The sequence below is a fragment of the Hippoglossus stenolepis genome, chromosome 7, assembly GCF_022539355.2.
Source record: "Hippoglossus stenolepis isolate QCI-W04-F060 chromosome 7, HSTE1.2, whole genome shotgun sequence".
NCBI lineage: Eukaryota > Metazoa > Chordata > Actinopteri > Pleuronectiformes > Pleuronectidae > Hippoglossus > Hippoglossus stenolepis.
In genome coordinates this window covers 9,709,032-9,721,425 of record NC_061489.1, presented here as the reverse complement: position 1 = coordinate 9,721,425, position 12,394 = coordinate 9,709,032, and the positions used below count along the sequence as shown (strand labels likewise).

At 44.3% G+C, this 12,394-nt stretch overlaps 1 protein-coding gene across 1 annotated transcript in view; it reads left to right on the top strand.

The window, feature by feature from the left end:
- The first annotated feature begins 412 nt into the window (after window positions 1-412).
- The window catches only part of gria1a (glutamate receptor, ionotropic, AMPA 1a), a 72,739-nt gene continuing 60,757 nt past the window's right edge, over window positions 413-12,394 (top strand). The window contains 2 exon segments of the mRNA XM_035161928.2: window positions 413-850; window positions 999-1,133. Of these exon segments, the coding sequence (XP_035017819.1) occupies window positions 763-850; window positions 999-1,133 (223 nt within the window). The 5' untranslated portion in view covers window positions 413-762.

Sequence of the window (12,394 nt, the reverse complement as noted above, 5' to 3'; positions counted from 1 at the left end):
ATTATAGATCTGTGTTGGACATATAGTAACATGGATACTCTGCAGTGCTGGGAAAAATGAATGGGCAACCGTGAAATCCCGTGCGACTTGTGAGGGACCTGCGGGTGCGCGTGAGGGTGCACACTGCAAAAAATATCCAGCCCCGCGAGTCATTCAGTCAAATATCCAGAGTGCATATGTCTTAATTTTTCAGATGAGAAGAAACCATCGACCGCTGGGTGAGATAACACCTTTTATTCCTCATGCAAAGCAGGTTTTTTCTTTCTTTTATATCCTGTAATAATTCTCATTTATCCAAACGCGCAATTTCCTTTATTGCAGCCCTGTTGCGCGCACACTCGCTTCAACAGGCATTCCTTTAATAAAGACTCCTCGTTGCAACAAAGCAAGTGGAAACCATGTCGCAGCATCGTGCGGGGAGACTGATCTGATCCCCGAGACTCAACAGCTTGTCGAGAGGGAGAGGGGCGCATTTTTTGCAGCGCGGCTCCTGCTGAAGTCTCCGTCTCATACAACAGCAGCCAAGGACAAGAGAGCATCAGAGAGAGAGAGCGAGAGAGCGAGCGAGAGAGAGAGAGAGGGGAAGGTGCCTCCTCTCACTCGCCATTGCCATAATTGTCTCGGCGCGTTGAATCGATGTCGGTGTAAACGCAGCGATCGGAGGCAGCCTGGAGGATTTAACTTCACACTCTCACACACATACGCGGACAAACCTATGCTCGGATTTCGGCTCTTCTCCCCTTCGCCAATGCAAAAGGAAATATGCAGCGAAGCCTCACCATCCTCTACACCAGTTTACTGGGGGTGTGCTTGGGTTCAAGCTCAAGTTTCCCAAGTAACATCAATATAGGTGAGAATTACGCACACGCAGCGCACCCCCTTTGTCTCCGCACCAGAACCTCTACTTCTTCTCTACCTCGTCTTTGTCTTGTTTGCAATATGCGTGTTGTTGTTTTTCTTTTTTTATCTCTCCTGACTTGTCCTCTGCTGCTCAACAGGAGGATTGTTCCCCATCGAATCGCACGAATATGAGGTGTTCCGCTTCGCCCTCTCGCACCACCAGGACATCCCCAAACTGGTGCCGCAGGTGGACATGGTCAGGATGGGGAATAGCTTCTCCATGACATATGCCTGTAAGTGTCATCTCACTGGAGACGCGTGATTTCATCTGTCTTGTTCAGTCTGTTCAGCCTGTCCCCCCCTGATCTCAGTCTTGTGGATCGACTTGTTCCGGAGCGCGTGCAACTCCACGAGTATAATCCTGTGCAGGTATAATCGCACATAGACATCATAGGCCTGCGAGTGCAAAGACGTGCGTGTTTTATTGTGTTGGTTTAATAACTGTTGCGTGGGACTTATTTTTCTCTGCCTTCCTCTGCGTGATTGCTGCGTTTTTTTTTTTTGTTGCGCTCCGGCCACAGGGATGGAGATCCAGCCTCAGCAGCATCGTCAGACAGTCATGTAACATCTTTTTTTTTTTACATCTGTAAGAATTGTAAGAAAAAAAAACTGCTGCCACTGATCCACAGTGCGTCTTTGCTTCTTTTAAACCGAGGGTGTGAAAACAAAAGAGGCAGAGCGCAGGAACAGGAACAGGGCGCTCTCACCAGGCACCGCGAACAAAGAAGGAGGAAACGACTCTAAATGCATTTCTAATTAGCCATGGATCGCAATCCGATTAATCTTTTTCTGCAAGAACACGCGCTATTAAACCCTCCCACAGTGAACATCTTTGCAGAGGCACGCGCACACGCACGCACATTGTATATTTCAACTTTCAGGACTCGCAGGGTTATCTCCCAGTATATTTGGATGTAGGATTTGTGGTCAGTGAAGAAGTTTTAAGATAATCATTATTCTGAGTCACTGGTCTGAGCTGTGGCGACGCCATTCTCCTGTGGGTGATAATGTGTGCCATTATGCCAGCCACACAATCACTCTGAGCTTTAGATGACAGTCTAACTTGTTATCTCCACCTTACCCGGCACTTATCCATGACGATATTTTGATGCCCCCGAGGGCGTCCAGGCACGTTTTCTGCCCCGTTCCATCCTCCTATCCTCTGAGCATGTCCGTGGCTGCACTCACACTGGAAATTTACCCTCTGACAGCGTGGCCTTCCTGTCTGTCTGTCTGTCTGTCTCCCATAATGTGTGACATTGCCTCAGTGACGGGCATTTGGTTACATCCCTCAGCCACAAATTGTTGTGCTTTCCACTTTCCAACCTGCCTGGAATTCAGAAACCGGCTCCCATACATTCACAGATTTCATTCGTAGCTCACCGATTAAACAAAGAAATGGGAAAAATACGACGCAGTTTTATTGAGACATAGCGTACAAGCGTAATGACATTTTTGCCTCAGAGGTTTAATGTAATGTGGTACTCAGTAGTGGCCACCGAATGTTGAACACCATCACTAGAAGGAAATTTACTCTCATCTGTCATTGATTTCACTGCACTTTTCTATTATGTACCACCATCTTCCTATACTTGTTCATAAAACCAGGCTTAATGAACTCCATCCTGTCCAGATTTGGCTTTGTGGTGTGCATTATTCTGCAGAGACGACTTTAGGAACATAAGAGCTTTGTAAATTATTTAGAAACCTGGACATCTACACTCACCACCCCATCCCCCCCTTCAGCTATTTAGGCGAGGAGCCAGGCAGGAGCGGTGTAATGAAATGTAAACACACCCGAGATACCCTCATTAATGAGATGGTCCTCCGCTCAGAAGGGAATATGACGTACAAGCGAGGGTCCAGCTGCTGTCGAGCGTTTTCCAGGGACGTCGCCAGTGGACCAAATGTGAGACCACAGTGGGGGGTTGCAGGGAGGTGGGGGCATTAATGTCTTAGTCACACTGTGCAACCAGTGGAGAGACAGCAGTACGAACAGTGGGCTGTTAAAGAACAATATGGATCGAAATGGCTGACCTTCTGTTCTCTGCTTTTTTCTTAAGATTGATTTGATTGGTGTTATCAGTTTAAAACTCCGTTAAAATATCCGGTGAAAATGTGAAAACAGGTGTTTTTTAAATGGGATACACTAAATATCTACAAAGAGCCATTATCCCAAACGGACAGAGTTCGGGTTGCTACCTGAAAACGGATGATTTGACCAAGTATAACCGCCGGTATTGAGGTTTTGCTAGATCCAGTCGCGGCCATCTCTCTGGTACGAGTGTGTCAGAAGGATTCACAGCGTAGGAGAAAATGACACCTCATTCCGCCATGTGTCACTTGTTCTGAAAGAGTATTTAGTCGTAAAGCCTATGGAGACGTATTTGTGAAGGCTCCAGGGCTTGTTTATAATGAGTCAGATGAGAAAAGCTGCCTTGGCTTCCTCCTTCTTGGCTTTTTTTATTTAGTAAGCCTATATGGAGGAGTGTGTGTGTGTGTGTGTGTGTGTGTGTGTGTGTGTGTGTGTGTGTGTGTGTGTGTGTGTGTGTGTGTGTGTGTGTGTGTGTGTGTGTGTGTGTGTGTTGCATCTGTGTAGGATGTCTTGGGTGAGTGACAGTTCACCTCTGTAAGTGCGCGTGAGTGTGGCCCTCGGGGTACACGAGTGTGAAAAAAGCAGGGGGTGAATGGCCCCTTGTGCACAGGGATGAATGGAGCTCCGGATGAGGGTGATACTCATCAGCTGGCTCTTATGACTAGCCACTTCCTCTCAGAAGCAAGCCCTTCCAACACACACACACACACAAACACACACACACACGTAACACATACATGCTCACACACTTACTGGCACCTGCCTAAGGAGTAGGAGTATAAGGGCTGAGGGTGGGGAGGTCAGGGTGAGTAGGGCAAGATGAAAGAAGACACAAAGAGGAAAAGATAAAAAAATAAAATCACTAAATAGTTAATGGTGAAGCGATTCCTTTTATTTCCCGCATGTGGAGTCAACGGGGTTGTAATGACGATGGCAACGCTGCCGGCATATTGTGAGACAGGGTGGAGGAAATCATTTGCATTTCTGTCTTCTTTCTTCCTCTCAACATATACAAACCAAGTCATAACGTGATGTTTTTAATGGATGATGCCTTTTTATATATATATATATGTGCCTGTTTTGTCACATTTTCAGTGAAAGCACTTTCGTGGACTGGCTCATTTTATGTTTCCACTGGTTAAAAATAACCGTCAGGGATGCTGTGTGTACATGGAGGATATTAGTCACTGTTCCCCTCAGTTAGATATCACATTACCATAATCTGCTATTGACTTGGTTTATAATAAGGACGTCACTGAATCGCTAGCGTTGTGTCAAATCCCCTGCAGGCTCCCGCCTACAATATCTTCTTCTCTCTTTGATATCCTACACATGTGTGATGAGATTTAGTCTAAACTTTGGCTCTTCTCTGTGCAGGATATTGCACCTGGAAACACAACGAGCAACATCATTTAACATTTGACTTTCACTTGGGAATTTGAAGTCGGATTGAAGTTTAACTTTTTTTCGAGTCACTAACTCACTTATTTGATTTTGTGTCCGGTTCAGCCATTGTGATAATAAACCTTTCATTGAGACTAATTAGTGTTCATGGAAAAGACGATTTGTGCTGTCAGTGTGATGCAGGCTGCAGTATTTCCTCGGGTCTCTGAGGGTCAGTTAAACAGGACTGGAAGAGGATCTATGAGGCAGCCATGATCAATGAACTGAGCACCGCATGGAGGCCTGCCCAGCCCGATCAATACGGCACAGATGAGAGGAGGGCAGGGGGTTGGGGGGGGACGCTTCCCTCGGTGCAGGCCTGGAGGACAGATATGAATTATTGCCGGATGTTGGGACGTATGTAGGTCTATGTCACAGAGGGAGTGAACAGGTAGAGGTCAAGTCCAGGGGTGGTCCAATGTTGATCGTAAATCAAATCCTGCATTGTTGGATACAAGTTGTAACATCGATGGTGCCAATGGGATTCCCCAACAATAACATGTAAAACAATATATATATATATTTATTAGGTATCGGATGTATTTATTAATTTTCAGATAAAATTGAAAGGTGTACTGATGCAACCAGAATTTTCTTGAGAGCACAAAACTGATCCGCTTTTGCATCAGGATTTGATGGATACAACAGATGGATAATTAGAAAATATTGAGCACAGAGACACATGTTCTGATAACTTACTGTTGTGTACAGAGACAGTTGCCACTCGAGTTATTGGCCTCTCATAAAGAATGAGGGTAAACAGAAAGTTTGGTTGTGGTAGAGGAAGGTGTGTGGATGCTTTGACTCGTCTCTCATACATTTTTCTTGATGCTTGGACTTTGTGTATCAACCGATACCGAGTACAAACGGATACCAGTATCTTTAAAAAAAAAATGTGACCGCTTTATGTTACTAACCCTGTATGTAAGTGATGATTTCTATCACTGTTGTTTGGTCTGACTCAGGTTAAACCCTTTGAAAAACAAAGACATATAGAAAAGGAATGTTACATAACTACTTATCTAGTTTGACAGTCCTAACTGAAAAAGAACATAAATAAATTAATCGCGGAAAACAAAACAATTACGTCCTAAATGTAGTTCGAAACTGAAGTTTTGCATGATACACATCTCTGTATTTATGACTTGTGGGACTTTCCAGCGTGAAAAAGTGCCAAATTACTGACATTTTAGCTAGTTGTGTGGCTAACGCTACACAACTGGAAATCGCTTCTTCACTTCTCAAAAAACAGTTCTTGCCAGTGGCAGTATAACACAACTGCTATTTTGGAGCAGTAAGAAAGATCTCTGGGAAAAGAAAATTGCAGTTTTATCTGGGTGGTGCACAGATTCATGTACTCGCCGATGACAGACCTGGCATTTCCGATGCTCGTATCTTTAACAGAACATCTTTACCATGCACCAAGTCCTATACATCATTGAATTCTTCACTTACAGCAGCTTCCATGGTGACTGAGAGGCAGAGAGCTGAATTGTTTCACAGAGTGGTATGACTCAACATAGAAATATTACTTTTGGTTGTTACAACTTATTACCTCTATCGAAGAGTCTATGTTTTCCTCTGTGTGTTTGTTTGTTTGTTTATTTGTCAACTGGATTACCCCAAAAAAAGTACTGAACCGATAAACACCAAATTCAGTGCAGGGACGGGGGATAGGCTAAGCCCCCTAGTTCGGATTCGGTGAAAACTCTGACAATTATGGTGTAGAGATCTGTGAGTTTGTACATTTTGGTGCAGATTCAGATAATAATCCAGATCTGAGAGACGTGTGAGATTGCTTAGCCTTTGGCAGATGTAACTGCTCGACTTCGTGGCATCGTAGTTTTATTCAGTAATAACATTGAGATTTGGGGTTGCTGTGTTCCACCTAAAGAGAACTCTGACACTCTCTTCACCAGGTTATTCAAAGCTATATTTTAAAGAGAAAATGGAGAAAAATGGAAAAGTTATAACCCAGTCCGACTTCATGGTGGATCAATCAGGTGTCTTCACTTTCAGTTTGGCACCAAAATAAATTAGTTTAGACCGATGGTTCCCAGACTTTTTGGCTTATGATCCCTCACAAAACAATGAATGTGTTCTAATGTGAATCATCACTGCCTCTGTATAACCAAACATGGCAATTTTTTCCTTATTTTAAAAAACAGTAATTCACATATGAAAAGCTTTGAGTATCAGTGTATTGACATAAAGAAATACGTTCTGTATATAAGTGTGTATCATTCTATTTTCCTATCCCCTCTTTGGTCCTTACCCTCAGGTTTGAAACCACTGTTTTCAAATTTGCAGGAGAAGCTGCAGTCTTGTACGGACGCTACCTCAATGTCAACCCTGTGCTCTCATGTTCCCACAGCTCAGCAATTACTTTAATGAGTGCAACGTTATCAAAAACCTTTTTATGTCCAACAAAAAGCCCCGGTTCATTTAACATGCATGAAAAATCTGTTGTTTTCTGCGTCTGTACTCTGGACGCCCCCATCCCTCATCAGCCCAGCATCATGACGTCGCTACACACGACTAAATGTATGAAAGCTTAGAAGATGGCTTCATGAGATTCAGTGGTCACACCATTGCGCACACACGCAGCAGTTAACATGAGACAGAGCTTGAGCAGATGCATTTAATGTATTATTCAATGCACCGCATCCCAAGCGATCACTCTATTCACTTATAGGCATAAATATGTAATAATAATCCGGCAGGGGGAAAAGGGAGGATTGAGTAATGCTTGAAAGTTTCCAGCTCACTGTAGGACCTTCCTGGAGAAACAAAAAAAAAAATAGTCTCTCTGCCTGTTTGTTTATCTCTTTCTTTCTATACACCTCTTTTGCTCCACTCTCAAGCCAACAACCCCCCGGAAAGCAAAGTCTCTGCTGGGGTTCAAGTGTTAAGAGGAAGAGGAAGGGGGTGGTGATGGGGGGGGGAGGGAGGCGGAGGTGGTTAAGCTCCAATATCAAGACCCGGTGGCTGGTGTCAGTGATGCACTGGGGTGTTGTATTTTATTGTGTAGCCGCTGTGTCACCCCGGCTGCACCCCGGTGACTGACTTCCACAATGCGTGTTCAGAGGGATTACTGTGTGTTCAGCGTGTTATTGAAAAAGGCGGCCGGATAGCAGATCACCACTCCCTCCTGACTGGTTGGGACATGACAGTTATTTGTCAGTGAGAAAACAAAGAGTCTGGTGTAAGAGAGGAAAAAAAGAAAGGGAAGAAACTCGCGGCAGTTCTCTTGGGCTACTGTCTGGCAGGTGCTGGTTTGATGAATGAGAGAGAGCTCTGAATTCTTTTTTTTTTTTTTTCCCGTGCCAGTGACAGAGAATGGCCCATAGCAATCAATGCAGATCAGCCGAGGCCGCTCCCCCAGCAGCAGGGTGACGGAGTGTGGAGATTGTCTCTGTGTGTTGCAAAAGAAGAGGCAGAGGTGACAAATTCACACGGAGCGAGGTCAACACAGGAGACAAAAGAAAGACATGGAAGGAGAAAATAGGCAACCTGTCATTTAATCTCCTCTCCCTCTGATGGCCCTTTTTCTCCAGGAGGCACTTTAATGTAACCCCGTAGCCATCCAGCACCTGACGTATGAGAAATCAGCCCCTGTTCACACTGATGTGGATATTTTGTGAAACTAAGTTTTTCCTCTACGTTTGGGCCTCCCGTCACTATTACAAAGATTTTTTTTTAAACTCAGTTTCTGTGTATTTGTATGAGCAAGTAAAATAGAGCATTTGGGAAACAGTGACAAGGCAGTTTACTTTGCACATGCCCACAGTTGCTTTGTCTAATGGGCATTCGGCACAAACAATGGCGGCTATTCACCTGTTTCTCTACGTTTGGTTAGAACTGCTCAGTCTAGTTACAGCTAAATTTAGCTTTACTACACCTCATTGCAGACTTTCACAGATGCCTGTGACGCCTTGCCCAATTTATAAGCAAATCTATAAGGAAAAAATAATGAGCAACTACAGAGCTTAACAGCGTGGTTCCAGAAGTAAAAAATCTCATTATTTTCTGAATAGAGATTTTGATAATCAGCCATAATACTTCTATTATTTAGCATAGGAAAACCACGATTTCCATTTCTAACATGCTGCAGTTATTCAAAGAGGAGGAAAAGAAAGTCCAAGGTGGTGAAAATCACTGCAAAGGTTTAATCTTCTTCATCCTTAAAGAAGAAGTGCACTGGAAGGGATCATTTGCAATAGTTTATAGGATGTGCAGGTCCTTCACTCTTATATTTATTACGTACACGGTCTTGTAACTTTGCTTTCTTTTCCAATCTCCAATATTTTTGTGTTCTGAATCAAATGTTTTATGGCCTCGATTCATCTCTTAGCGGCTTGCCTTCATTCCAGGCTTAAAACTCTTCTGATAAGGATTTTCTGAATGGAGAAAAAGGAATATAAATTTAAGTCTGGAGACAAAGCCATTCTAAAAGTTGGCATCACTGTTTAAGCTCTATTGTTGTTGTTTTGAAGTTCGTACCGCAAAAGGAGATTAAACTCACTGAGCACGCTAACACTTTTCTTCTCTGCCATTTGATGTAGACCTTATCGCCACCTACTGGCCTGACATTCTTGTTTGCGCATTTATGTGTTCTCATCTGGACGGAGATATTTTTTAAAACAGAGGTGCAAGTATCCATTTAAAATGATATCCGCAGTAGTGTAGACAAAACCTTTACCACAGACGCACCTGCAGTTCTCCAAATAATGTCCACCCCGTTTTCAATTTGTTCTCCTCCTTGTTTTTCCAAATCTGCTCTGAATCCATCTCTGTATTCATACAAGTATTTAAACCAAATCTGTCATCTCTGGAGGTCTGAGCTGAGAAGTGTGGGGCAGGCAATTAGAAAACAATGTGTTTGGGGATGAGGACCAGGCTTCGTGCTGCGGGGGGGGGGGAGGCACGAGCGCCGGATGATGGCAGCTGTCATGTTTTCGCGGCGAAGACAGAAGCGGAGTCCCTCTTTTGTCATACAGTACATCTCAGGAGCTTGTGTGTACTTTAATGAGGGACACAGCCTACAAGCATATTAAATAATGTGACATGGTGCAGTTGCTTTTACAGTGACAACAAAGACTGCTGTTGTCATCCACGCAGCCGCACAGACGCTCAGAGGCTCGCAGTGCTAAAAGCCTCGCCATGACAACAGGCCTGCAACAGTTACTGAAAGTCGGAGACGCAAATAAGACGAGGCAAACAAAAAGACGGCGAAAGACAAACACGCAAATTCGTGTCCACGTGTTATTCTTTAGGTGGTTAGTTCAGGTGCTAACCTCGTCGTCACACCAAATAAACCGCTTTTGGTATTATATATATCCAACAGTTGGTGTGTTTCTGTCTATAGCTCCTCTAAATTAGCTGAAGTTATGTATTAGTGCAAGTATTGGATTTTATTTTGATGTAACTGCTAGTGATGCTGCTTTTGTATGTGTTGTATTTATGTGTTTAAACAACACCTCTCCAACTTTTTCCAATATGTGCATAGAAAGACCAAAGAAAAAGTATTGGTCCGGATCAGCATATTAACCATTTAAATCAAATGCACATTAATCACAAACATCTGTATTAACTAGAAAATATAGTGTTAGGTGTTTTTGGGAGATGGACATAGTTTGCAAGTGACAAAATGTCACATTTGACAAGTTCAAATTAAAAGTTGGTATTTAGAGCTGATGGTAAATTTATAATTTTTATTTTCAGGGATGATCCATGAAGCATATTAATGTACTGCTTCAAATAGATTTCACTTGTAGTGTTTTTTTAAGAAGATGGAAGCTTTGCAGGTTCCTGCTCCTCAAATGAGACGATTTTCTGCTTTACCATTTTAAATTGAGTATCTTTGAGTTTTGGACTCTTTTATTTTATAAAAAACATTGTATGTAAGGACATCATTGGGCTCTTTGGTCATATTCTTCTTTCTTTTAATAGCCTTTTAGGATTTACTCCTCCGGTCCATTAAGAATTCTTTATTTCCCATACGGCTTGGCTGGAATTTGTTGAAGACAGTTGTTAATTTCTACAGTGGGGCCTAATGAATTGGCATGCCGGCTGTGCGTCCGCCTCTTCTTGCTCCGCATATCAACCTCCATCACTTCCCCTGTCAGAGAAATGAAAGTGAGCGAGCGGAACCGTCCCTCTGCACCTGTCCACGCTGACACGCAGATGGGGAGATAATTGGGAAGGGATGATTGTTAAGGAGATAATTGAAGTTTCCGTGCCCCCCCTGAAAGGAGCTGGTCTGGGCTAAGTTTCTGACCCTCTGCCCAGGTAACCGTTTATTCAGCACGCTCCGCGGCAAACCAGATTGGAAGCGCGGCGAGAAAACAGCAAGGGGGGGAGACAATGGCCTGGCATGGGAGGGTTAGAGAGTGAGACACAGGACGAGGGAGCAAGAGAGATGTTCTGGGCCGAGGGGAGCACTCTCACACCCTCGATTACCCATTTAATGAGGCGATGCAGTGCCATTGTTTTATTACTTAGAGGAAATAGGAGAAATCTAGATTTCACCGTGTGGCCCTGTTTCCCACTGCTAGGCTGGCATCTGTTCCCTTTGTTCTCAGCAGTCTCCCTATCATCTCCTCTCACTGACACTAATGCCTCTGTTTCTTCTCCTCTCCAGCAACCAGCCTCGCCTTCTGTCTGCCCTCTTCTACATTTTCAAGACACGCTTGCTTTTTTGGCTCATCCCTATTAACCTTCCATTACCCCCGTTTCAGCTAATGTAATCTCTCATGAGTATCCGCCGCTCTCCAACATTAATCTAGGAACTGTTTGGCTGGTCATCTGCTCCGATCTCTGCTGTTCCCAGCGGTGCAAAGCTTAAGAGTTTAGTGTCTTCCCTGTCGGCCTCCTTCCTCTGTTTTTTCATTTTTTGTCACTTTTCCATCTTTTGCCTCAGCTCTTACTTTTTTATCTGTCTTTTCCTCCACTTTCTCTATTATTGTCCCTCTGTTTTATTTGCCACACACACTGGTAGCCGCGGTGACATAAACACAGTTTTATTGCTCTTCCACAGGCTCTAAATCTCCCTTGAGCTCGAGGAGCTAAAGCTGTTTGTGCTGGGGAACAGCGAGTGCACCTCTCTGGAGCGCAGCACTCCATGGGGCATATGGGTCCTCCAGAGAGATGGGAAGCCAGTGAGGCAAAGCCCACTAACTTCCAAAAGCCTGTTTTGTATTTCTTATAGAATCTATATGGTTGAAATAACCTCTTTACTGTACGCTGACCTGCTATCACTGAGCCGGTTGGTTGAATAATTTCAAGTAGTTGTGGAAGATCCCAGTAAAAAAAAAAAGCTCTCCTGGTATAAAGAGTCCTCCTACTCGGTCATGTGTGGAGACATTGATGCAGATCCACGTAGGTGCTGCGTTTCGGTCCCCTGGGCCCCCGGCCCCCCTGTCCTTGGCACGGGAGATTGATTGCACTGTGTGAGTCATGCTGTGTTGGAGGGCTCACAGCGAAGGCCTCCCCCACCCGTCACCTGAGGGAATCTTCACAAGCACAAGCTGTGTGTGAGACTCGCTCTTGTCAAAATCAGTGAGACTTTTTTTTGGTGGGTTGTCGGGGGAGGGTGCTGTTTGATAAGTGTATCAAGCGTGTGCACCCTTTAACGGGTCCTGACTGTGGGGGTGTGTGTGCGAGAGTCAGGCATCAACTTCTTTTTCTGGTTCCTCTCATTAACATAGCTGATTAGCCCTGTGGAAGATGGATGGCACCAGAGGGACCACAACATGCTCTCTGTTTTTATTACACACATCATCTGACAGTTATTAGCCATGGGTGGCTGAGTGGAGGATGATTGTGTGTGTCTGCAGTGTCTGGTGTCAGATGTGAATTTCTCCCCTCAAAGTGCGCTGCGGTTGATTGAGCGACCCGTCCCCCTTACGGAGGTGCTGTATATTACTGCCTGATGTGACAGCGGCGGCGCTGCTC